We start from the raw sequence: 26,289 nt of genomic DNA on the forward strand, positions 1-26,289 counted from the left end.
AATGAGTATGTTGAGCAGTTTTGACAACACAAGTAAAGCAGAAACTAAAGAGCTTTTCTTTTCCTCGTAGGTTTTTCTGTGACTGTGGTGCTGGAACACTGTCTAACCCCTGTACGCTTGCTGGAGAACCTACACATGATACAGATACACTATATGACTCTGCTCCACCTATAGAATCTAATACATTGCAGCACAACTGAATTCCTTTCAGAAAGAAAGTCCTGCCATTCTAATATCATAACTGTTAAAACTTTTTTTTTGGAGGAAGTTATACTTGCCCATTTCTGCAGAAAGAGACTGTATTAAAGCGGATGTGTGAGGTGTTGACACTATGGAGCTCAACCTACCAAAAAAGAAAGTGGCAATATGTTGACTCAGGATAACAGAACTGGGCGTTTTAGCATTACTGTGTAAACAAAGACTTTGAAGGGACAGAAGTGAAGAAAAATAAGCTGCAATTTTGTACAGATACCAACTTCTGAAAGCTGGTGTTTTTACAAGTAGCATTGAAACGCAGTCCAATTTGCAGTAGTACTATTCTGTAGACGAGCAGCATTCTTTGTTGCTGCCTTTATGGACATGGGTACCAATTGCTTTTGTAACATGGTAAAAAAATGTGAGCTAGCACTTCTGCATTTCTTTTGATTTTTTTTTAACATTTATTCAGATTGAGAAATATGATTTTAATGCTTTAATCTCATGTAGTTTGTTTCTAATTTCAAGCAAAAAAATCTTATTGTACTTGAATGTGTCCTGTTTTGTTAGCACACCTAGACTTGCTGTAACTGTACTCATGTCCCAGTATGTACGTTCTTTCTATGAAAGAGAAAACACTAATCTTAAATTATATCCAGCAATTTTTCTGGTGTCCTCTGAAGTTAGAATAATCTCCTTCCCTGCCCCAGCAATAGTCTGTACTCAAACCACCCTAACAAAAAAAAGCGAGTGTTTTAATGAGACTTCCTAGACTCTAATGCACTATAAAACAAAGTACCCATGTAACTAAGTTTTGTGAATGAAATTTTACTATGTTTTAAAGTACACAGTAGAAAGTCTCCTCAAAACAGTCTTGTACTTTACTCTGTTCATAGTTTTTTTTGAACAGTCTGGACATTACTTATGTAACCTGCTGGAAATCACAGCAACTTCCTGCTCTAATGAAGCTGAGACAAGTATATATACAGCCCTATACAGTTTCATAGCTTTTTTCCATTTATGTGTATTGGTGACAGTGGGTAATCAACAGCCTGAAAGTGTATGCATGTACCATAACATCTAGACTTAATATATTGTGGAGTACTCAATAACCATTATGTAGAGGGTAGGTAAGAATTAAAGGGTTTAATTTCCTAGGAAAGACAATGGAAAAATGGTCATTTTTAAAAAATAAAGTTTATTAGATCATAACGTTGTCTGATACCACCTTTTTGAGAAACCGCCAGTACAAAAACACTTGTGTTCTTAAAGATGGTTGATCATAGCGGTGAGTTTCTGAACAGCATTTGCGTCACTTGCTGCACCATCCACCACCTGGCACAGATACCTAAGGGAAATAATGAAGTCAGCAGAGCCCAACCTTTCTGTTCTTGCACAGCTTCAGCAGACAGAGATGCCATTTTGTGCATGGTGTTGAAGCTGCCAGGAGCTGTCACTGCCCGATGGGGCAGCAGCCAGGGGCTCCAGTATGACTGTGGCACCCTGCAGTGCCCCCAGTAGCACTGGCCTTCTTCACACATTCCCTCTGCTTGGCTCAGCCAGCTTAGCACCTCTCTACAAATTAAGCTCTCAGCACTGGAGAGTAGCACAGTGGCCCAAGGCTTAAAATACCACCTTAGTGATTAAATCTGCCTTCTTAGAGTCAGGCTTTAGTACTTCTCTCCCTCACTGCTTGTGCAGTGTATCAGATATTCACAAAAACAGTTTTAACTTCACCCTCTGCTGTGAGACTATGAGCAAAAGCCACTGCCCAAATTTTAAAATGGATGCCTGGTGAGCAATGTGCAAGTTAAAAATGGAAAACCAAGGCCTCACCTAAATATTCTCAGTGAAATAGTTGCTTTTTCAAACTCTTTTGCTTTTCTGTGCCCCTTCTGAATAACCTCCTCTGGAATATCAGCCAGTCTTGCTGCATTGAAGCCATAGCTCTTTGGACATGCTCCTTCAATAAACTTATACAGGAACGTAATTGTTTCCTGGCTGGGATCTTCACTCTCGTTTTCAACCATGCATGCCTAGAAAGCATAAGTTATGAGTTAGGATGTACTGCTTACTTACGAACTTACAAATGCATGGAGAAACATCACATTCTCTTCTCAGGATGCCTCTGTGACTGGGCAGCAGAGCGCAGAAAAGCACGCACAGCAGGAGCTCCACCAGCCACAAGGATAAATCCTGTACGTTATTGCCCACAAGCTGTGCGTTACAGCTTATACACACCATGTGTCCCAGGCGCACAGCCCCATTGTGCGAGTAATCCTCCACCAGCGAGTGGTAGTGCGTGGAGAACAGAGTCCGGCACCGGATACGCTCCGCGAGTTCTTTCACAACTGCACTTGCTATAGCTGTTCCATCAAAAGTAGCTGTGCCTCTGCCTGGATGAGAAATTGGGAAGCAAAAGACAAATGCAATGCATTGCTTGCCGTATATCAATGTGGTTTGTGTTTCTCCTTGCTATGTGGAAGATTGACACACAGCAGTGAGGAACCAGAGCCACCAGCCCCAGGGCAAAGCAACCTCAGTATTTGCCTTCTGACAATCACACTTCTGCACTGCAGGGAAAAACAAAACAACACAAACCCGCAAAACCACAGATTTCTGCTCTCTTGGGACTTGCTCCTGGTTTGCTGCAAGTAATTATGCAAAGGAGAGCAGGAAAACTCTGCTAGAAATAGACTATTAATGATTGGGGATGGGGTGGGTACTGTATTAGTTGCCAGGGCACCTAAAAAATACATGGCTAAGAGCAGGGGTGTCAAACTCATTTTCACCAGGGGTCACATCAGCCTCATAGTTGCCTTCAAAGAGCCAAATGTAATTTTAGGACTGCATACATGTAACTACTACTACATTTGTACAGTCCTAAAATTACATTTGGCCCTTTGAAGGCAAGCACAAGGCTGATGTGACCCCGGGGGGGGGAAATGAGTTTGACACCCACGCTTTAGAGAGATTTACATATACTAACCAGTCAAACATTAGAAACATTCTAAGATAAAGTTACCCCTGTGTACTTGGTTGCCATTTAGACAACCCAACACCTAGTCTTGAATCTGAAATTTAATTTCAATCTATTACAAAACAGGCTTGTTACCCAGTTCATCCACAAGAACAAGGGAGTGCTCTGTTGCATGCTGGAGAATGCTGGAAGTCTCACTCAACTCAACGAAGAAGGTACTTTCACCTTTAAAAGAAAAAAGAGCCACGAAGTATTAGTCAAATATCTGTAAAGCGCAACCAAAACTCCATTTAATCTGTACTTGGGCCTCAGTCAAACTAAAATGAAGCTTGAGAGCAAGCTATGAACAAAAATATAAAGCTTCTTTACAGCATGGAAGCAGTGAGATTCCATTTGCTAGAAAAAGCAGGGTTTGGTTGCTTAATAATACAGACATGGGCACAAGTATAACTAATTGAGTAAATAATTTCAGGGCCACCTTATGTGTCTACTTTTAACAGCACTGGTCAGATGTACCTGCTGGACAAAACTAGGGGCACAAAGGGGACAAGATGGGGAGAAATCTTTTGCCCTGTCTCGCTCTTAAATGCAGATGAGGGCAGGCCTGAGGTGTGCAGCTTTTCTGTATGAAAAAGCAAGCAGAAAATCTTTAAAAAAAAAAACTAAGACACTGGACTTATTGGTTTGGTTGTTGATGTCATAAGGTAATTAATTATTCAGATAATTAAGGCTGTACTCATATGTACTCTACTTAAGTATAATGAAATATACTGCTGATGAGGACTGAACATCTTAGAGGAGTCCCAGCAACCTAGATAACACAAGGCCTGAAATTTAGACCTGAAATTGTTTTTTAGCAGCTTACAAGCAGAAGTACACAATTATTTAGACCCTTGCATGTGATAAATCAACACGTATGAAGCCCAGACTTACTAGTTCTTTGTAGGGTTCATTCCAAACAATCACATGCAGCAGCAACGAATGTAATTTTAGAGCAGACAAGTATTTACCACCTGTACTCACACTGCACGAGCACTGCTGTGCTCTAACGAGTTTTTTTCAATGTGAGCTATTAAGCAGTGTCCAGCAAACCTGATTTTCCGCATTTATTTAAAGATGTTTCGAGGATTGGATAAGTTTTCAACAATGTTTGGGAATAACCATCTATTCACTTCAGAAAATAAACCCCTAAAATGTCATAGGCAATTTAAAAACTGTATTACTTAAAATTTACTTCATGAAAGTCCTGTTGACATCCATTACAAAATTCCTGCCTTGGAACAACTTTCACTGTGTTTTCACTTCTGCAGAGTGTGGAAACTAATGCACCAAGAACATATTTCAAAGCCAGTTCTGCTGTGCAGCATTCAGCCTCACTATGTGAAATGTTAAAACATTGGTGCAGGTATCTGGAAAAGAACAACTCTCAGCTGATAGAAAAAATAAAACCGGGAAATGCTACCTTTTCTAGACCACCTCTATCTTCTACCATAACCACCTAAGTGCTCTTCCATTCTTAAGACTTTTGTACCTAAACTAAATGGAAAATAGCTGGGCAAAGAAAGCCTTAATGAAATTCTCTAGCTGCAAAGAAAAGTTTTGATTTGGGGAAGTGTAAATATTTTTTTTTTAATTAAGAACTCAGAATGATTCATTTCCAAATTCCTTCTGTGCAACAAGTTCAGTAGACTTGATTCCTTTCATATTCACTGACCCACATTTTCCAGCAGAAAGACAACAAAAAATCTGTACCCTCCCTAAATGAGTTGTGATACTCTTCTTATTACCACAAAAAAGTAGCTTGTTTTTCTAGTCCCACGACACGTTGCCTCCCATGACAGGCAGACTTTCCCATTTCAGTTGTGTCATCCTCCACTTCTGTCTTCCTCTCCACGGAATAAATAAAATACTCCAAAAATTCAACTACTGCTTCCAAGAAGGAAGCCTGTCCCTCTGAAGAAATCGGATTTCAGACATGAGGCAGGTGTTGCGATCGAAACAAGGGAGCTCCCATCCTTGCGAGAAGGTACAAGAACAGCTCCTCTGCAACAGCCACCCCTGTCCTATTCCAGAACACTTGCAAGAAGATACACAATCAGCTGTACAATATCCAAAGAGATATTCCTCTGACTTGCATCCAGCTGGAAGGCAGGCTTTTAATGTTAAAATTCATTAAAAAGCGGTCCTATGTGTCTGTCAGAAATAGTGGGGTACAATCATATCAAACAAATCAAGCTTATCCTGTTTGAACAATGAGAGACATCAGATTACTTGCCCAGCTCTCCCTGAGAAATCAGCAGACTGTCCCTCTCTGACCTGCCACTCGAAGCAAGAAAACAAACTCCCTCAGTGGCAACAGAAACTCACCTGACATAATTCTGTCTGAGGCGCCAAGCCTGGTAAATACTCTGTCAATCGGTGTAAGCCTGCAGACTTCAGCAGGTACATAGCATCCCAGTTGAGCCATTATAACCAGTAGACCGGCCTGCGGAATAAACAGTAAAAACATGTACGTGCTTGGAGCTTCAGTTCCACACACAGAACGAGGGAATTGGAACGAACTTTCCCCTAAAACAAAGGCTAGAGTACACACAGCTTCCTACTGTTTTAGCAGCTCCAGGCTGCAGCATCATAATCTCAAGTAGGACTGACCTACTCTGAAAGCTTCAACACACCAGTTATTACAGCAAACTCCCTCTTGCTTTCCCAGTTGCTGCTGATCACTATTTTCATCTTGTTCAACCTGCAGAAGCATCTTTTCCCAGATGATACCAAGTCCTGGATAAGATACTCTACCACTTTTCCCCAACTATCTCTCATAAGAGAAATACAACCTGTTCCTCACTAAAATAAGTGAAAGTAGAAAATCTCCTATCCAGACATGGCCATTTTCTACCAGATTACATTTCACCTTTACAGTGTGGTTGCTGTACTGTGCTGCACACCCTGAAGGCCACTGCTGGGACCTGCTTTAACATTTACAAACAGCCACATAATTCCCGTATGCAAAACGCAGAGGTGCTCTGGAACATCTGATCTTACATAGATGGTCAATCACCTGTCTCATGAGTGTAGATTTGCCGCCCATATTCGGGCCAGTTACGAGCACACAGGAAGCTTCACTACTGCTTTCTTCATCTTTGCTGCCTATCACGATGTCATTAGGAATAAAATCGTCCCCAAAGAAAGTTTTTGTAATGCACGGATGGCGTGAATTTTTAAGTTTCAGGAAGGGAGGAGCACCATCCACAGGCAGTAGAATTACAGGTCGGCACAGTGGTCCATCACCATCTTGACTGTAGTTAGCAAGGGACATCAAGACATCTATAACATTAAGAGAAATTCCAGTAAGCGACGCTTTCACCTGTTTGTATTCATTCACTGGAATGCATTTACTCATCAAACAGCATTTTTGTAAACACAATTTTCTATTTCCATTCCATTTTCCTGTTAAGGAAAATATCCAAGTGGTACTCCAGAAGAACAAACAAAAGGTGCGGATATTCACAATGTCTTTCCTCATTCCTTCCAGATTTCTACTGATGTTAGATTAAAAAATCCTCCTCTCTAGTCTTTAGTTTAAAGGTCTTTAAGATCTGCATTGTTTCACTCCAAAGGCTATATTTTTAATATACATGTATAAAGTACTTTATTGCTTTTTTTTTTTTAATTTGGAACAAGAGGAAATCAGCTTTTCTGACAGCAAATGATTTTGTTAAGAATCATAATACTGCTTGAAAGTTGTCAGAATAAATTTATCTAAATACTAAAATTACGTTGGCCTAGCAGAAAGTAGCAGCGCTCCCTCCCTCAATTAGCCTCGCTCTAAGGATCTAAACCGATTACCTACAAAATGAGACCACGTTATGCGATTTTAGAACCTTTATGTACATGTATTACAGCTGAGCCCTCTCAGCTGACGTTAGGGTGGTGTGGCTCATGTAAGTGCTCCCCAGCTCTCCCAGCTCACTCAGAAAATCGGTTCCTAGTGAAAATCACTGCCCCCCGTCCTCCCTTGTCTGCCCCACGGGCATTCAAGAGCGCTCTCATTTGTCCCCGGAACACAGGAAAATTCACAGTGCCAGAGTACGCTGGTCCTGAGAAGGGAAAAAAGAGACTGTTCTACCCCAGAAATTTAAGGAAGATTTGGGGAAGTCTTCCTACTAGATTACTTCCTTCGATGCAGTAAAAATGATCACTTTATTGTTTTTAAAGGCTGCTGATAAAGCACTCCGCTCAGGTGGAAAAGAGATGACAAGCAGGTTAGATTTTCACACCTCCACCTGCATCACTGCCTTCATTTAATAAAAAGCTGCTGATCTTTATGTGAGAATCCTGGAAGCAGTGAGAGACCCACCAGGCTATGCTGAACTGTGGGAACACTCAGCTGCACACCCACAAACCACACGGCAGGAATGAAGAAAGAGCTTGCAAACATCAAGACCCAGCAACTCTTCTGCCATTTACCGACAGGAAGGAAACAAGTGATCACTGTTATTTATCAATGCTGTTATCACAACTGGAGTTTTTAAACTATAAATTAAGAGCTCGCAATGAGCCTTATGAGATTTCATCATTTACTAAACAAGTGTATCTTTACTATATGTCAAGAAGGAGACAACCTCTCACCTAAGACAGCAATGCATTCCACAGCTGTCTGCCAGTCCTTGCTGTTTTGGTCGAAGTTGTAGAACAAACGCCTCATACAGTCCTTGAGCGCCGCATCTCTGCGCTCCTCGGCATTCACCATTGCAGCCAGCATCCTCTCAATCTCCTTGGTCCAGTAACGTTTATATCCCTTCCTGCTTGACTTCAACTCGTATTCCTCAGGCAGGTTACGTGATATTACACTTTCCGGTATTTCCATCTGGTATCTGTTTTTGCCTGTCCCCCAGTACAGCACGGATTTGAATCCAAGCAGTTTGCGTTGCTTATCCAGGTACTTGTGAAGATCTTCCTCAACAGATTTAATATCCTGTAGTGCTTTATCATAATCAGGGTCAAAACCCGCCTTTGGAGTAATCACTCCTGTCTTTCGAGCCTGGTTATGATCAAAAGCAGTATCCCATCTTTTAAGCTCTGCACTCAGATCTGGGAAGCAGCCGTCTGGATTTTTGGCTTTGCGGGTGAGCAGCTGCTTGAGGACTTTAGATTTGAAGTCACTGGCAACTTCTTCCATGACATCGACAATTTCATTCATTACTTTAAACCCCTCCAGTGCAGACAAAAAGTCAGCAATTTTCTTTTTGCTGTATTTGATTTCTTCGTAAAAGATGGCCCTGCTGTCAGGATGGTTCTGACTTTTAAGTGGTGATCCAATACTATGGATTTTGCTGAGCAGCCTTTCGAGGTCAGGAAGTTTCTTCAGGTGCTCACTAACTTCAGACATTTTATGTGGCACCGCCAGAAGGTCCTCAACAGCATCTAAACGATCGTTGATGGATTTAGGGTTACAAAGCGGAGTGCAGAGCCACTGTTTGAGCAGTCGCTTCCCAAACGGCGTACAACACGAGTCAATCCTTTCCAGTAAAGTACCTTCTGTGGTTCCGTTGGTCCCGTTCTGCAGGACTTCCAAGTTCATCAGGGTGACTCCATCCAGCACCATCCGCTGGTCAGTTTTGACAAAGAAACTACGGGAACTAATGGTTTTGGCAGTATCGATATCCACGGGGACGTACTCCTCGAAGTTTGCCAGTGATAACAGCTCCTGATCAATCAGACATTTTTTGAGATAGAAGACACATCCCCCAAGAGCCGACAAAGCTAATTCACTGTTCTCACCAGGAGTTAATCCCAGCGAGTCACTCTCTGAAGTCAGAGATTTGATGACAGAGGGCAGAGAACATCCGTTTTCAGAGTTCTGTTTCTCCTTGAAATATTCTTCTTCAAGAAGGACTTTCAGTGTTTTAGATGCATTCCAGAACTGGGAACCAGAAATCAGCCCTTCCTGAAGGCAGGAAACAAGTGAGCCCTTCAGTATCTTCTGCGTGTCCACAGACAGGTTCCCCTTCTCATACAGCACCTGCACAGGAGTGTAATGTGCTACTAATGTTCTAAACCTCGAACAGTGCCGGTCATCTGAGAACTGGCCAACATAAAACTTCCCCACCGACGTGTCAACAAAGCAGACCCCATAAACACGCTGTCCAGAGGACTCTTCTTTTTCCTTAACGCACAGAAGGTATTTGCTGTGGTTCTCGGAGGGATCACAGTCCAGAATGCTGTAAGTCTGAGTTCCTTTGGTGATGATTCTGCATATTTCTCGGCGTACAACCTTGTCAAATTTTGTTGGGTGGCCCATTGACTTGCAGCGCGCTTCCATCATTTCGGGAGTTTCTGTTTGCTCAACACGGGCTACCTTGTAGCCTTTCTGCACTAGAACATCCGAGAACCTGCCAAATGCAGTTTCTGGAAAACCCGAATGAGCCCAAGTACCTTTCATGAAGATCAGGCCCAACTCATTTACGCCAATGACTGCATCCATATGATACAACTCATAGAATTTTCCAACTTTGTAGCAAATCACAGCGTCAAAGTTTTGGCTTTTCAGCTGCCACCACCTCCGCATTCCTGGTGTACACTTGTTGAGATAGTCCTCCGGTACATACAGGGTACACGGGTCATAAGCGGGGTCGTTCTGCCGTCTCCTGTGTGCATCCTTCTTTTTCCCCTCCTGCAGCCACTCGAGCTTTTCGTGTTCCCACACGGCAAAGCCACTGCTGCCTCCACTGCAAGCATTTGCTTGAGATTCAAAACCTTCAGGCGCTGCGAATGATGTCAGCTTAGACTTGGCTTCTAAAGAAACTGGCGCTGCTCTCTTGAGCGTTTCAGAGCGTTCATTTTCTACGCTACTCCTTTTAGCGGGCTTGTTTGTCTCTCTTCTCTTTCGTTTAGAAGGGACTTTTACGGGACTTTCTGCGACACTCTCTTCATCTGTCTCTGTGTTGGTAGATTCATTTTCATCCACCCCACTACTAGCTTCCTCACTGCTTGCTGCTTCTTTCACATCAGGCTTGAACTCTGCATCAGAGCCATCGTGATCGCTGTCAGAATCCAACACTCTTCTTCTTTTGGCTTTTATGGCACTTTCCCTGTTCATGACTCGCTTATTGCTCTTCACATCCTCCTCGCTATTGCAGTCATCGCTGTTGCCTGATGCGCTTTCACTCATCTGCTGGAAAGAGAAATAATTTTATCTTTAGAAAACCCTGGCTACAAAACAAAGTATCGCTGCTGCGAAAAGAAGTGCAAAAATGTGCAATAACGCAGTAGCTATTCTGCTTCAAGCAAGAGACAGCAGAGCCACAGCCAATTCTGTTTGCTTTCAAATACTTTTTTTCTGGATAATGAACTGCTACCAGCCAGTGGCATAATTAATCCTCTTTGTATTCTTTACAGCTTCATTCATTACTTCGCATAAGTGATACTGATGAACAAAACATTTAAACTAGACAGAAGGAATATGGTACAAGAAATTCAGCGCAAAAGAGAAACGCCTCCATAAGCTCCGTGCTGTAATTCTTTTTCCTGCTGACCTGTGTCAGAAATGTGACTGCGTTTTGCAGCCTTTTTAGTACTAGCCTATGTGAGTTTTGTCCCCTGCCTCCTCTCCCCCTTTTTTTCAACTACCTATTTCCACCTACACCATACTAACTTACAGTAACCTTCAAGAACATCACACACATCTAGGAGAAAGAAACAAACTCCAGTATTTGCCTTTTCAGCCTGAAACTTTAAGAACTCCAGCATCAGTGCTGGAGAGAAACAGCAGCAGAGGGGCTGCAATGAGTACAAAGTGCCGGCACCCACTGCCCTGTTGCCACAAACGTGACACCATGCTTGGAGTGGTACCTGTCCCTCAGGGCAACGTCACACTGGACAAAGAGTAGATGGGCCATGGTGACAGGAGATAAGGAAAACCACTGTCCCACTGATTGCTTCCTTGCACCATTCCTTTCCAAAGAAATCTGTTCCAATGCGCATGGTGCTATGAAATATTTGAATCATTCACAATACGTGGATACAACAGAATAAAAGATATCATTTTAGTTACCCCCCAACAGGTTAGCGTTAACAGTACAAGAACTTTTATTTCAGTGCTGCTCTACAAGATGAGAGCAGGCTCCAAAAATCCAATTTAACACCTTAAGACAGGCACTCAAAGTTAGAAATCTCTGCATTACAACAAATGAAAACTCCAGATTAAGAACCAGGGGGAACCTGGAATACAAATAGCAGATAGAGAAGATAAAAAGATGCACTAGAAAAAAAAGAGAGTACTTTATGAGCAAGTAAGTGGGTCACCTGGGCTAACTAGGAGTAATCAATGGTATATATAGAGATGTTATATATATTAGAGAAATTAAGTAATTTCTGAGGTCAGTCCTTACTATACAGAACACCAGAGAAACTAGACTTGTCTTTCCAACTGGAAAAAGTAAGAGACCAGTGTATGACCAAACACCACAGAAGCAGTACAAAAAAAGACAAAGGGATACTATGCATGCACGATTAAAGAGCTGTGATGACTGTACCAGAGAACCGCAGGATATTCCATGCTTATCAGCAAGAGAGAGCTTCTGAGTTCTAGCACTATTTCTGAAAATGACAGCAAGCAGGAAAAATTTTACCTCCACTTCTTCCTCCTCCTCAGTGTCTGATGGTTCATTGCATACTGCCAGTTCAAGCCGCTTAGTCTTATCTTTACTCATTGCATCATCTGCTAGCACCATGGCTTTTTTGATTTCAGGCTTTGTGCTATAAAACATACCTCCCTTCAGTGTCTCCCCATCTGATGAACCTGTAAAACCGCAAATAATTGGTCAGAAACTGAAGTTAGTCTGGTATTTAGTCAGTCCTTTGGTTGGGATTCATACTTCACTTTTAAATGTATTCAGACATCTGGTATAATCACCTCACATTCTGTGTTGTTATCAGTTATTCCCACCACATCTTAAATACAGCAACCCATCACTCATTCAGCCTGATTAACCACCCTGAGAGAAAGTATCAACATTCACAAATTAAATGCCCACCTAGGACATGAACACTTGAAGAATTGCTTCTATTTCTGTAACTCATTACCACATCTGAATACTTCTAAGCTAAACTCTGAACACCCTCACACTAACTATAGTCACTATGGAAAAGCAACACTTTACACTAGCAGTGCAGCAGACCTGAGACCACTTGGCTATTTTAGTAACGCCAGGTAAGTGCAACTGTAAAGTTATCTTCAAGTTATGGGAATCAGTCATCTGTGACACAAACTTCTTGGCTAAAGCTCTGCCGGCCACTCACACTGCTCCTGTAAGCGCAGAACAGCCTCCACACCCAACGCCGATTAGCTGGCCATTAATCACGCTGGCAATTTATCCTGACACCACAAGGTATCAAGCAAAGCCCACTATAAATAACCTCACCGTTCCCTCATCCTCTTTCGGATCCCTTGAGCAACGCAGTTCCTCCTTCCACTACCTGTAAACGAAGACGAAACCAAAGCCAACCAACTTACAGACTGATTTTCTAGAAAGGATCACCAAAGGTGCTGAGATCCACCTTAATGCCATGCTCAAAAAGTAAATAGAATAATAATGGAATAATGGAATGGAATAAAAATGGAATAATCTTCAGCTTGCGGAAAGAGAGCAGGGGAGATAAGAGTATGCTGTAGATGGGGAAGGGCGATCCCTTTTTCTGCTCTTCTCAGTTTAGCTGTCTGCATGCTACAGCACGATCTGCTTGACAGGTCCTTACACCTGCTCCTGTGAATCCCTCCGCAAGCGGCTTGGAACTGAACCTTCAGCTCCAAGTCAGCAGTAGACAAAAGGCAGACGACTTGTGGGTTGCCCACTACCCCAGAAACAAGTCCAGCAGAATTCTTCCTCACATTCACCGCTCTGAGCTGGCAGTAACAAAGCACAGAGTTACAAGTAGCTGCTTCCACAGCACAAGTGCAACACGTTAACAAACCAGAACTCCACCTTAGTTTTGCAAATGCAGTGAGACAATCTAAAATATTTTGCATTTAACATTGACAATTTAACAGTGGAAGGAGAAAAATCTCATCATATAATTTAACTGCGTACTCAAGTGTGCAACATCTGCATATTCACTTAACCAACTGGTATGTAACACTCCGCTTGCACGCTCACTGCTGGAGCCCTGCACTCTCCGTACTCACTCAGTTAAAAAGTAACACAATGTAAGAAGCTTCTCCATTTTCTTACCACATTCTTAACACATTTTCTTAACCACATTCCTTGTTCCTGTGCTTAAACATTTCAAATACTTTTTTTTTTCCAGTTTTCTTTAGTAAACAGATCAATTCTCCTTACCTGTATTTGCCTCTAAGTGCAACTGCAAGCTGCTAAAATATACTTGATTCTTTTAAAATACCTTCAGGAAAGATACACATAAACTTGCATAAAATTATCCTAATGCTTATGGTAATAATATTACTCTTTTAATTTAAAACTAACTGGCTTAAGTGCAGCACACTGCAGTATAAATAAGCCAAAACAAGATGACTACATGATCACGAGATGGAACTCAAACTTGTAATAGGGAAGAAACTGTTTAAATTCAGTTGTTTCACTGACATCATAAGCAAATCCTACAGTGTATCAAAAATACCACATTAGAACCAAAATACTTGTTTGTCTAACAAGACAGCTTCCAGCAACACGATTTACACCTGACAGTGTACAGACAACAATTTACCGTTTTCAGCAACAGTGACATTACACAATGAGTGGAAACCAGATCATAACTATTAGTAATTTGAGATGTTATGCAAAATGTTGTTATAATTCTTGATTACATTTGATTTTCATTAGTCAGCCAAGTCATTTCTTCAAGATAACAAACACCAACGCTACTCTGTCACTACAAGCACTACCCTAACAAGAGCTCTGAATTCTCACGTAATACGTTTTATTAACCAAAATGTACTGCATTGTTTAAAAGAAATAACACCACAGCAGAATTCATTTTAGTTATCTAACATCCTGTGACAGGTCTTTTGATTCTGGACAAACTGCAGTTCCTAAATACCTGCTTAAAACCTGGGGCTGACATTCCTAATATTTTAAAGGTATCAGGGCTAAAACTGAAATAGTGGTATGTTTTAGGTATTTTTGTATTGACAAGAGAAATGAAGGAAAAAACTCTAAAACATAAGCAAACTTTAGGTTTGTGTTCTAATCTAATGAACAAGAGAGCATAGTATTTGATGTTTAAAGAACTGCATAACCATAAACACACCTGTAACCCTCAAAAACTTGTTTTCTCTAACTCACAAAGTGCAAAACATGCTTCCCCACTCAATGCTAGTCTCTGTTTTGCTGCTTTTTCACTATGGAGAACAGCATACCCCATACTCCATGCCTGTTTTTCCAAAACAAGTGGCATACTTCCATTTCAAAAAGTTTATTGACATTCTCTTACCTTTATATGGCTTCAGATATTTAATACTGACCCAGCCCCTGGTAGGGCTGTCATCAAAAAACTGTACGTGGACACGAGCGGATTTCCCTTTTCCTCTGACGATTGTTCTTTCAGTTGGATGATTATAAATGAGACATGGCCACCAAGGATAACCTTCCATCTTGGCCCAGACCAGGTCACCAGGTGAATACTCACAGGAGACACTGCAAAGACAACAGGTGTGTAATTTAAGGAACTTGAACATTTAGAACAGCTCTCTTCATAAGCATAACTGCTCCCTGCTTCTGAAGGAAGGCTCCTAGGTGGAGTATCCTGGATTATACAGTCCTCCTCTACCACAATCAATACTTCTCTTAAACAATGTTTAATCCAAGTTCTACTGGGTCCCCACAGCGTTTTATAGTCACAGAAGACTGGCTGAGCTTGCAAGGGAGCTCTGAAGTTCATTTTGGCCCAACCTCCTGCCCCAGCAGGGCCACCTAGATCCAGGTATAACAAGATTCTTAGTTGATTTCTTGAGGGAGGAGGAGAGAGTAACCGGGTCCAACCAGATGGTAACTAAAAGATTGCAGACTACATATTATAAGTACTTGAGGTGCTGGAGAGAGTTCAGAGAAGGACAATGAAGCCGGTGAGGGGTCTGGAGCACAAGTCTGATGAGGAACGGCTGAGGGAACTGGGGCTGTTCAGCCTGGAGAAAAGGAGGCTGAGGGGAGACCTTATCACTGTCTGCAACTGCCTGAAAGGAGGTTGTAGCATGGAGGAGTTTGGTCTCCTCTCCCAAGTAGCAAATGACAGGATGAGAGGAAATGGTCTCAAGTTGTACCAGAGGAGGTTTAGGTTGGCTATGAGGACAAACTTCTCCATGGAAAGGGTTGTGAAGCACTGGAACAGGCTGCCCAGGGAAGTGATTGAATCCCCGTCCCTGAAGGTGTTTAAGGGACACATAGATGAGGTTCTTAGGGACATGGCTTAGAGCCAGAGTTAGGTTATGGCTGGACTCAATGATCTTGAGGGTCTCTTCCAACCACAATGATTAAGAATTGTCAACCTACATAACTAATGCAAGTTTTCCTGTACAGACTAATTCTCAACATGGCACCTAAGGGAAAAGGGTCAGATTGCAAAAAACCCTAAGGCTACATATAATAAATTAATAAATAAACACTCTGTCACCAGTGCAAAGCACCTGATGCAACATCCACTCGCTGTCTCCTTCTCCCCCAAGGTTTCAGCCCAGCCACCTCCACACTCTGCATCTCCGTGGGCTGCGGCCAAACCATCGCCGACGCCCCCTCCACTGGGGGTTTCAAACACCTACCCCCACGACACAGAACACGAAGGGGCAATTCAGGGTATCGGAACGGGAAAAACCAAAGCTCAGACCCCCTCTCACCCGTTTCGGCGTTACCCCGCTGGGGGTTCAGGCATCCCCGCATCCACCCTGAGGCGGCCAACAGCGCGGGGCTCTCCGCAACCCGCCCCCCGCGCCGGGAAGGCCGCTGACACCCGGGGGTGGGGACGGGGCGACACCGGCGCCCCGCGGGTTCCGCCCGCCCCGCCCCCTCCGCGAGGCCCGCGTGCGCTGCCGCTGCCGCCCCGCCCCCCGCGGCCTCGTCTCCCCCCGCCCGTCACCTTCGGGCCCCGCCGGCCCGTCCGCCCTTATCCGCCGCCTCCGTGCGTCGGGCCGCGGCTCCGCCCGGCGCGCCGCCGCTCGGCGTGCCGTTGCTCGCCGGGCCGGGGGGGCTGGTGGCGGCCTCGCGGCCATTCTGCTCCCCAGAAGCGCGGCGGCGGGTCCCCGCTCCGGCCTGCGGCGGGGTGGGGGCGGGTGCCGCTGCTGGTGCCGCTGCCGCACGTGGCGGTGCCGGGGAGGCCTTGGTGAAGAAGCGGTGCAGGGTGCTCTGGCGCGACATGGCCACGGCGGGAAGCGCGGCCCGCCGCCAGCGCGCGCCAAATCCGCCCCCGAACGCTCCGCCCCCGGGCGTGGCCACCCCGCGGCCCCGCCCCCCGGCACGCGCTGCCCACCGCCGCGGGTGCACGTGAGCGGCACTTGGGTGGTTCCGATGCCGCCCGTGCCCGCCGAGCAGCCCGGACCCCGGCCCCGGAGGTTCTCCCCGAGCCCCTCCTGCCGGGTCCTCCGTGTTTGCCCGCCCTCCCTCTCCCCGCTGCCGGCACAGGGCCTGGCGCGCCTCAGGGCCTCCCGTGTGGCAGACTGCCTCCAGCAGCTCGGAGCAGGGGCTGTCCGTACTGAACACAGCCCGTGTAACCCTGCCCCGCGTCTGCAGTGAGGCCGCAGGGGTTATGGTTAATGTTGAGATGGGATGAGCCTTCCCGCAAAAACATCCTCGGGGAAGGAGAGGCTGCGGCACCTGCACTGGAGCCGTTTGCTGCCTCTGCAGCACAGCGCGGGAGCAGCAGGGAAGAGAAGCTCGGCCAGCTGCTGTCCCTGCCGCCAGGCTGCACCGTGGTCCTTCTCAGCCGGCCTTGCTGGCACATGCACAGTAGAGATGAGAAGAGGGCTTTTATGACACGGTCCTGACTTTCTCGCTAGTAAAATATATAGTTCTACTTGTTTTTCTTTCAGTCTCAGCAATGGAGGTTATAGAATAATTAAAGTATGAAAGCCTGAAATTTTTTGATAGGAGGCTATAAGGGATAACGTTACTGAAAACATTATAAACAGTTCTATCCTTCCCCCTTTTTTCGAATATCCTTTTTTGAACAGAAAACCATAGGGAATTGTTAAGTGTCTGTAGTGCAGACTTTACACTAAAATAATGGGATCTCTTCCTCTGTTCTTCTTACTTTTTTTTTTTTTTTAATATTCACAGGTGAGGCTATGTCCTTTAAAACACTTTTTAATGCATCAGAATACAATCCATGTCATGATTCTTCACTGTTGTGTTAGAGTTAGGCTAGGTTATGGTTGGACTCGGTGATCCTGAGGGTCTCTTCCAGCTGAAATGATTCTATGATTCTAAAAATAAGAACTTATTTTTATCATCATACATTCAGAGAAAAATTACTTACTGTCACTAGATGTCTGTTAGCATAGCTTTTTCTTTCACTAAAATTGACGGTTAATATTGCAAGCCAAAACCTCTCCTGCCGTTCAGCACAACTGTAGCCAAAGATGCCCCAGGCGCTCTCTCACCGCGAGTAAAAAGTGGACCTGCAAGGTAGGGGTTTGGCCACCAGAGGTCACGCAAACCCAGACGATACTGAAAGACTAAAAAGTATGTTCATTCTAAAATAATTATTTCCGTTTAAATCCAAAGCATAATTCACGTTCAATCTATCATCTATTGCTTTCATAACTATCTGGTGTGTCCCCAGCTACACACACCTCAAACTGAAGTAGAAAACCAGCTGCATGTAGTTAGCTGAGAAAACTCTGGGGATTTCACACAGAATCACAGAATGTCAGGGACTGGGAAGGACATCAAAAGATCATCCAGTCCAATCCCCCCGCCAGAGCAGGAACACCCAGATGAGGTTACACAGGAAGGTGTCCAGGTGGATTTGAATGTCTCCAGAGAAGGAGACTCCACAACCTCCCTGGGCAGCCTGTTCCAGGCTCTGTCATGCTCACTGTTAGGAAGTTTCTTCTCATATTTAAGCAGAACCTCCTGTGTTCCAGTTTATACCCATTGCCCTTTGTCCTGTTCCAATGCACACAGATTGTGAAGCACTTGGGAGTGGAACACGCTGCAGGGAAAACCAGTCAGCAGGTATTGCTATTCCTATCAAAAACACGTGCCAGGACTGGTTCCTGCACAAATGCCTGGGTAGTACTTTTTTGTCCATTGTTTGCAGGAAATAGGCAGTTATATTTAAATTAGTAACTGTCTGGACAGTTACATTCTGATCATCCATCTGGCAAGTAGAAGCGGAGAGATTGGCTGAGGCAGGGAGAGGAAAATGCTTGAAAACAGACCCAGTCTTTAAAGATGAAATCAGTTTTGAGCAGACTCCTGATAGATACTGATAGATTCTCCCTGGAGGTGGCTGTTGTCAGTTCATATGAGGAATGGAGATGACAGAAAAACACAAAGGGTCAGGTGAATTCGGTTGCCTCCTGAGCCAACATGGTAAGAGTACCACAGAAGTCACTGTGGTGTTGGAGTCAGCTTTGGTAGCCCTGGGCTTTCTCCAGGCTGGCAAGAGCACGTGGGTCAGTCCTGGTGACTCTGCTGGAAGAGGGGCATATTAATATTTGGCACAACAGTGGAGGTCTCCAGAAGAGACTATGGCCCTTGGAATTTGTGGACCACATGATCCAGAAGCTGGAGTGAGGGGCCTGGGTTACGCACCTGTGAGAAGATTAATACTTTGGTTCACAGCTTTTTAATTTGTCCCATGCAGTGATACCAGTTCTCCACGTCTGTGATGTCCCCATATCTGGGTCTGGGCATTCCTGTATGGTGATAGCCGCTTAAAAAACGCCGCATTGGAAACATACCTATGTCTGTATTTTAGAGTCGGGATCCAACGTCAGGCACCCTCCCCAGGGTGGGGTAGCTCTGCACTTTGATATACACAAAAATGTAGTTGTTAAATTTTGCAATACTGCATTATTGTACATGCCCTTTTCTCCGTCGGGATCAGGCTGGAGGAAGCACAGATCACAATAGTATTCATTAGACAGCCTTTCATTATGCTGTTATTAATAGCAAGGGACTCATCACAGGCTGTATTCACTTATTCCCTTTTTCCCTCACACAGTTCACAAATGTGCACTAACAGATATCCAAGTGGAGCAAGAGTTGGGAGACCAACCCCAGCTCTTTACTTAAATGCAGAATCAAGTATTGATGTGCCAGGGGCTTTAAGGTGAGTGCTCAGTAAGCCCTCCAGGTGATTTGTTCCATTGTATGTATGTATGTATGTATTTTTGTGTGTGTATTTTATGTATTTAGATAGATAGATAGATAGATGATAGGCAGATAGACAGATAATCTTGTAGTTTTGCATACAGAGCGTTCTTAGATGTAGCCTGGGTTATATGACCCATGGTTAATGCTGATGGATTTGGACAGATTCAGCAGAGTCTCAGTGTTCATAGTTTATCAGTTTTTTGTGGATTCAGTGGGACTCTGGAGTTTATCAGTTCTTGGCAGACTTTCACATGCTCCTGCTTGGCACATGCTTTCCCTCTCTTCAGCCTCCTGTTTTCTGGTACCTATTTCTCCATCCGCACACGCAAACTCACAGAGAGAGGGCTTTTATGACACGGTCTTCACTTTCTCTCTAGTAACATATATAATTCTACTTGTTTTTCTTCCAGTATCAGCAATGTAGGTTATAGAATAATTAAAATATGAAAGCCTGAAATTGTTTGATAGGAGGCTATAAAAGATGACATTACTGAAGACATTATAAACAGTTCTGTCCTTCCCCTTTTTTTTGAATATCCTCTTTTGAACAGAAAACCACAGGGAATTGTTAAGTCACTGTAGTGCAGACTTTACACTAAGCTCAGCTGAATACCAAAAAGTGTTGTATTTATCTTAATTCTTTTCCTCCCTCTCCCCCTGCCAATGCATATGCAAATACTCCCACATGGCCTTCAACTGTGCTTTTTAGCTCCCTAAGTTGTTCTGAACAATTTCCATTCTAGGAACATTGGAAGTGGCAATGGTTTGACTTTTTTCAAGATAATATATCAACACTTTTGAAACTGAAACAACTTTGGATAAACCTAGATTATTCAGTACCATCTCTACAGCTGATACAGAAAAGGATGATGGACTGTTAGTGGTGGAGCAGGATCCAAGAGCTAGCTTGCAATGCAGTGACTCTGCTATACCTAGGCTTTCCTCTGGAGTTTGGAATTAATAATCTCTATCTTGTTAGATGCTGGAATAAGGAAAATGGTAACCGGGTAAATTTGAGGTCATTTTGGAAAACTGAAATAATGTAGAAGGGTACCTAGAAAAGTAGCCACAACAGAAAAGCAAAGTACACTTGAGGGCAGGTGCCTGCTTGTTTATCTTCTGTAGTGTTTGCTATCTCTGATATATTCTGTGGAAGAAACATTTGACAGGAAGGAAGAATCATTCCCCAGGTGAGGGATCTTGTTCTTGAACTTGCCAGGTACAGCCAAGAGCAAACTGTTGAGGCTTAGGGAGCAGCAGGAACAAGGCTGCTCCTGGCACGGCCATGCCCTCACTGGCCAGGGTGCAGACCCACAGCATCTGAATTGTAGAATCCTAAAGTCACACATGGTTTGCATTGGAAGGGACCTTTAAAGATCATCTAGGCCAACCTCCCTGCCATGGGTAGGGACGTCTTCCACTATGTCAGGTTGCTCAAATCCCCATCTAGCCTTGCACACTTCCAGTGATGGGGCATCCACAACTACCCAGGTCAATCTGTTCCAGTGTCTCACCACCATCATAGTAAAAAATTTCTTCCTTATGTCCAAGCTAAATACACCCTCTGTCAGCTTAAAATTGTTGCTCCGTGTCTTGTCACTACAGGCCCTCATAAAAAGTCTCTTTGCATCTTATAAGCTCACTTTATATACTGAAGAGTCTCCCTAGAATCTTCTCCAGATTGAACAACCCCGGCTCTCTCTGACTGTCCTCGTAGCAGAGCTGTTCCAGCTCTGACCGATTTCATGCCCCTCCTCTGGCCCTTCACCAACAGGTCCATGCCTTTCCAGTGCTGGGGGCTCCAGAGATGGATGCAGGACTCCAGGTGGGGTCTCACCAGAGTGGAGTAGGGGGACAGAATCACTTCCCTTGACCTGCTGGCCACATTTCTTTTGATGCAGCCCAGGATACAGTTGGCTTTCAGAGACTGCAAGCACGTATTGCTGGGTCGTGTCCAATGTTTCATCCACCAGTACCCCCAAGTCCTTCTCTGCAGAGCTGCTCTCAATCCTTCCTCCAGTCTGTATTGACACTGGGGGTTGTCCTGACCCTGGTGCAGGACCTTGCACTTGGCCTTCATGGAGTTTGCATGGGCCCACCTCTCAAATGTGTCAAGGTCCCTCTGGATGGCATCCCTTCCCTCCAGTGTGTTGACCACACCATTCAGCTTGGTGTTGTTGCCAAACTTGCACTCAGTCCACTGTCTGTGTCATTGTTGAAGATCATAGATTCATAGAATTGTTTTGATTGGAAAAGACCTTTAAGGTTATAGAGTCCAACCATTAACCTAATGCTGTCAAGTCCACCTCAAAACCATGTTCCTAAGAACTTCATCTATACCACCATCCCTGGAGGTGCTTAGAAGACATATAGATGAGGTTCATAGCAACATGGTTTGGAGCTAGAGTTAGGTTATGATTGAACCCAGTGATCCTGAGGGTCTCTTCCAACTGAGATGATTCTATGATTCTATATGTCTTTTAAACACCTCCAGCAATGGTCACTGAACCACTTCTCTTGGCAGCCTGTTCCAACACCTAACAACCCTCTCTGTGGAGAATTTCCTCATTTCCTAATACCCAATCTAAACCTCCCCTGCTGCACTTGAGGCCATTTCCTCTCCTCCTGTCACTTGCTACGTGGGAGAAGAGCCCAACACCCTCCATGCTACAACCTCCTTTCAGGCAGTTGCAGACAGTGATAAGGTCTCCCCTCAGCCTCCTTTTCTCCAGGCTGAACAGCCCCAGTTCCCTCAGCCACTCCTCATCAGACTTGTGCTGTAGATCTCTCACCAGCTTCATCACCCTCCTCTGCACTCTCTCTAGTATTCCCATGTCCTTCTTATGACGAGGGGCCCAAAACTGAACACAGGATTCAAGGTGCAGCCTCACCAGTGCCCAGTACAGGGGAACAATCGCTGTCCTGGTCCCAGTAGAGACCCCTGAGGGACACCACTCTTACTGGTTTCCACTTGGGCATTGAATGGTGCAAGCAGAGCAGGGCACTGAGAACCACAACAGCCCAGACCAGGCGAGGGAGTGGATCAGATCCCGGGTCCAGCAGGCAAGCGGTGCTGCAAGCAGGCACAACCGAAACTCAGACAGGGGCTGGGTGCCCAGGGCAAACAAATTAATGAGAACAAACTTTTGGAAGTTCTTCAGGCAAGATTTGCTAAACCGTTAGCAAAAGAGTTATATCTATGTTAGTTAATGTGAAGAGCAGTGTAGAAAATTTTGCTTTGGTGGGTGTTTGACATACAAAGTACGTGCGCTACCCCTCTTTATGTGTCTTCTGACCAAAGTAACAAATTCATCTTCCAGAGCTAAGAGAAGGTCTCTTAAACTGAGGGGGAAAAAAACCCAAACCAACCAACCAACCAAACCAATCCCAACCCAATGAAACAAACAAAAAAACCCCACTAACCTGGCTATCACAGGTAGGATTTTTTCATTTTGAACAAAACTGCAAGATTTTCTCATTCTAATATTCTGCAGTTGTCCCACTGGGACAAATGTAACAACTTCCACTTTTCCCCTTTAGTATAAACACATTTTCAGATAACTTTTTAATAACTTTTATTTTTTGTCTCAACACTTGACTATGGAGGAAGATTGTGGGTCTTAACTATTTTTATAGGGCTGCAAACACCCAGTAATTCTGTCAAAACCAAGTGAAATAACTCTGGCATGCAAACAGCCAAACGGAGAGTGGAAAGAAGAATCTACTGGTTCATTTTATGAATATTTCTCCTTTCTCTGAGGCTCTGAGGTTGACTTGAACTTGTTTTATACCCATAGAGGTGTGATGATCGGAAGTAAACTTAAAGCAGTGCTAAATGCTTTATAGGCCTTACCTCCATGAAAAAGGGTGCCGGACCAATCTTAGGTTGTGAGGTGGAATGATTTACAGAAGTAGCTTTGTCAAGCTAATATAGACAGGGCTGAAGACAATGTTAACCTTGCTCAGAAATTCCCCCAAAGGAGAATATAAGCTTGAGATGTCCCTGTGTTTTTAACACTGTAAATAAGGTAACTTAAGAAAAATACGACCATGACAAAATGTTAATGAGTACTGAGGTAATTCTGACCTAAATATAATTGATCTGGTAGGCTGGTAAGAATTGGATATCCTAATATACTAATTTTGTGCAGGCTTAGAAAAATGAATATATAAGGGCGATGTAAATGCATGTTTAAAGACCATTTTTTCCCCAGGACTAAGTTTACTACTTTTCAATTTCCACCTCAGCATCCAGCATACTTAAAGGGCTAAGCAAGAATATCAAAATAAGTCAAAGACTGCTGTTTATTCAGTAGCTCATTGTTCTGTAGTTAGGTTGAGAAACCACCTTCATTTTAGTAACAAAAGAGAATTAATTTCCTCTTGGCTTTTGGTTTTTTTTTTTCATGTCTGCAGACATGCAGCTTCCTTTTGCCATCTTTAGAAGAGCAGCAAGAAATGAAGCAAGAAATGCATGTATATTTAGGCTCCCTTTAATTACATACTCATGTATGTACATACTCATGATGTTTCTCATGTGATACAGTATAGATTTGTGCATAATAATAGAATGTCCTGAAAAACAGAAAAAAAAAAGGCAGTAAACAAACGAAAAATGGGCCAGGGCTGAAGATGATCAAACTCTTCTCCATGGTTCCATCCTGCTCCCACAGAGCAGGAACGTTCATCTGCTGATTTTGTTGGGTTCAAGATGCTCCTGCGTTTCGAAAGTATAAGTAGCCACCCACAGTTATCCTGCTTCCTACCTTCTGTTTTATTGTGCATCTATTAATAGTGTGAACGCTTGTGGGTTTTTAATGATGCAGTTTAAAGGTTTCGATTTGCAAAGAAAAGAATAACTCATAAATCCAGAAAAACAAACAAACAGACAAAAACCCTGTAATTAAACAGTCTGACTTGCATAGCACAGGGCAATGGATTTCCCTGACTTAATCCCTGCTTAAATCAGATAATCTCTTGAGGAAAACAAATAGTTTTGATATAAAGGTTTGCAAAGACAGATCATGTCAATGGTCTGTTAATTAAGTATCATGAGATATTTGCAGCTGTCGAGACAGGGAACATATATTTGAGCCGGATGTATAGTGTTAAACAAGTTCCAGTTCTTTTTCCCAGCACCAAATTAGCAAATTGGTGTTTCAAAAAAGAAAGGATTTGTATTTTGTATCACTGATGTTCTCTTCAGGGCTATCACCTGTCAGCATTGATGACGGGTGAGAGAGGCAGAGGGAAAACAGTGCAGTGATGAAGAACAAGTACGGTCACCGCTTGGAGAATTAAATGTTTCAATTCTGCATCCCTGCCAGATACTGCTCAGATAGCCAAAGATTAGTTCCTACTAATTAGCATGTGCGGGGAAAAAAAAAGAAAAAAAAAGACACTTCTTGATTTTCTTCTTCAATCTACAGCTTTGTTCCTTATGGGAAGCTAATCTCCTGCCAAGTGGCATTGGTACTAAATCTGGGAAATATCTTCTAAAACTTGTTTCTCTGCTGAAGGTGCAGATGGGGACAAGGATGAGGTGGCATGGGGTGAGGCGGTGTTCTGCTATGACGCAATACTTTGAGCTTCACACTGGATATATATGCTAATATATAGTGTTGCTCCTACTGAGCCCTGTCCACGCTGGATCCGTCCCCTGGCTCAGACCTCAGCTGACAGCTGGTTTTCACAGGCAGAGAGATGTAGATCAACTATGAACCTTTGCTGAATGAGTATGCTTTTACTGGGAAATAATAACCAGTCAGCTTACTGGGAATTAATAGCTTATTAGATCTACTACTCTTAGCCCTATTTTGGAGACTTATTGATGCAGACACTCTGGGAAGTCTCTTTCCTGAATTTTCTGTTTTGTTAGCAGCTTTATGTGGATTTATTTTTGAAGTATGCATACATTGAGTAGTGACAGTCGACAGTTTATTGACTGAAGTGAGTCTAAAAATTAATTTTCCCCATAATGGCCAGCTTAGTGCTTGTAAAGTAGCACGAAGGGCAAAAGGTGTGAAGGACTTCAAAGATGAATGCAAATTAACAAGACTTAGTTTTCGTGAAAATCACTGCCTGTCTGCTTGTGGCTGCACCAGACAGCTGGCTCAATACATATTTCTCTAACTCAACAGTTCACTCTAAGATGGTTCAGTTTTAGAACACTGCTTTTTTAATGTAGCTTGGTTTTCACTGTCACTGATATGGCAGTAATGACCACTCCTTGAACTTGGATACACAACTTGCGAGGTAGAGCAGGGATCAGTCCCTGGATGGGTGGTAGAATATTCACCTGGGGAAACATGGAGGTTGAGAGCTCTCGATGAAGACACCAGGGCTCTCATCGCATGCACCCCCATGGTGGCAAAGCCTTTCTGTGCCATGCTGTTCCCCTTCCCATACCTGGCAGTGGCTTTGTGTGTCACCTCACTTGCCCTTCTCCATACCATTTTTGCCATCCCTTACAAGCTTAGGACCCTCTCCTTGGTTATCTCCTTTATTTGATATGTGTACCGCATCTCTCTTCACATGCTGGGTTCCCATTCTTTCATTTTTTCTGAAAGCCTTCCTATTTCCTACAGGAATCTCCAATCCCTGCGAAGAGCTCCCCTTGGTGCTGTTTTTCTTTTCTTTCTCTTTGAGAAGGAAACCATGCAGGGTGCTAACATTATATGTTCCGCCAAGCTGCTGTTCAAAACCGACATATGTCAGGGCAATGTTATGCTGTAAGGTGTTGATCTGTAGGCAGCTATAAATCTGTCCTCATTCCCCTCCTAGTTTTTA

General features: G+C 43.7%; 2 protein-coding genes across 5 annotated transcripts in view; one reads left to right on the forward strand and one right to left on the reverse strand.

Annotated features, from left to right (window-relative positions):
• FBXO11 (F-box protein 11) overlaps nucleotides 1-1,407 on the forward strand; it is a 75,411-nt gene extending 74,004 nt beyond the window's left edge. For both annotated transcript variants that reach the window (XM_065835357.2, XM_065835358.2), the window contains exon 23: nucleotides 71-1,407. In XM_065835357.2, coding sequence (XP_065691429.1) covers nucleotides 71-200 — 130 coding nt within the window. In that variant the 3' untranslated portion in view covers nucleotides 201-1,407. The remainder of the gene's footprint in view (nucleotides 1-70) is intronic.
• MSH6 (mutS homolog 6) lies at nucleotides 1,374-16,584 on the reverse strand. Of its 3 annotated transcripts, none has more exons than XM_065835354.2 (10): nucleotides 16,259-16,584; nucleotides 14,624-14,826; nucleotides 11,806-11,975; nucleotides 7,805-10,349; nucleotides 6,234-6,499; nucleotides 5,543-5,660; nucleotides 3,311-3,400; nucleotides 2,437-2,591; nucleotides 2,032-2,231; nucleotides 1,374-1,543 (listed from the first exon to the last, which is right to left on the reverse strand). In XM_065835354.2, exons 1-10 carry the CDS (start codon nucleotides 16,534-16,536, stop codon nucleotides 1,462-1,464), a joined length of 4,107 nt encoding a protein of 1,368 aa, XP_065691426.1. In that variant the 5' UTR covers nucleotides 16,537-16,584; the 3' UTR covers nucleotides 1,374-1,461. The 3 variants fall into 3 exon arrangements, with proteins under 3 accessions (XP_065691426.1, XP_065691427.1, XP_065691428.1); XM_065835355.2 differs by having other exon boundaries at nucleotides 7,805-10,346; nucleotides 16,259-16,583; XM_065835356.2 differs by lacking the exon at nucleotides 16,259-16,584 and adding an exon at nucleotides 16,020-16,128.
• Between the last annotated feature and the right edge of the window lie 9,705 nt (nucleotides 16,585-26,289).

The sequence above is a fragment of the Patagioenas fasciata genome, chromosome 3 (assembly GCF_037038585.1).
Source record: "Patagioenas fasciata isolate bPatFas1 chromosome 3, bPatFas1.hap1, whole genome shotgun sequence".
Classification (NCBI taxonomy): domain Eukaryota; kingdom Metazoa; phylum Chordata; class Aves; order Columbiformes; family Columbidae; genus Patagioenas; species Patagioenas fasciata.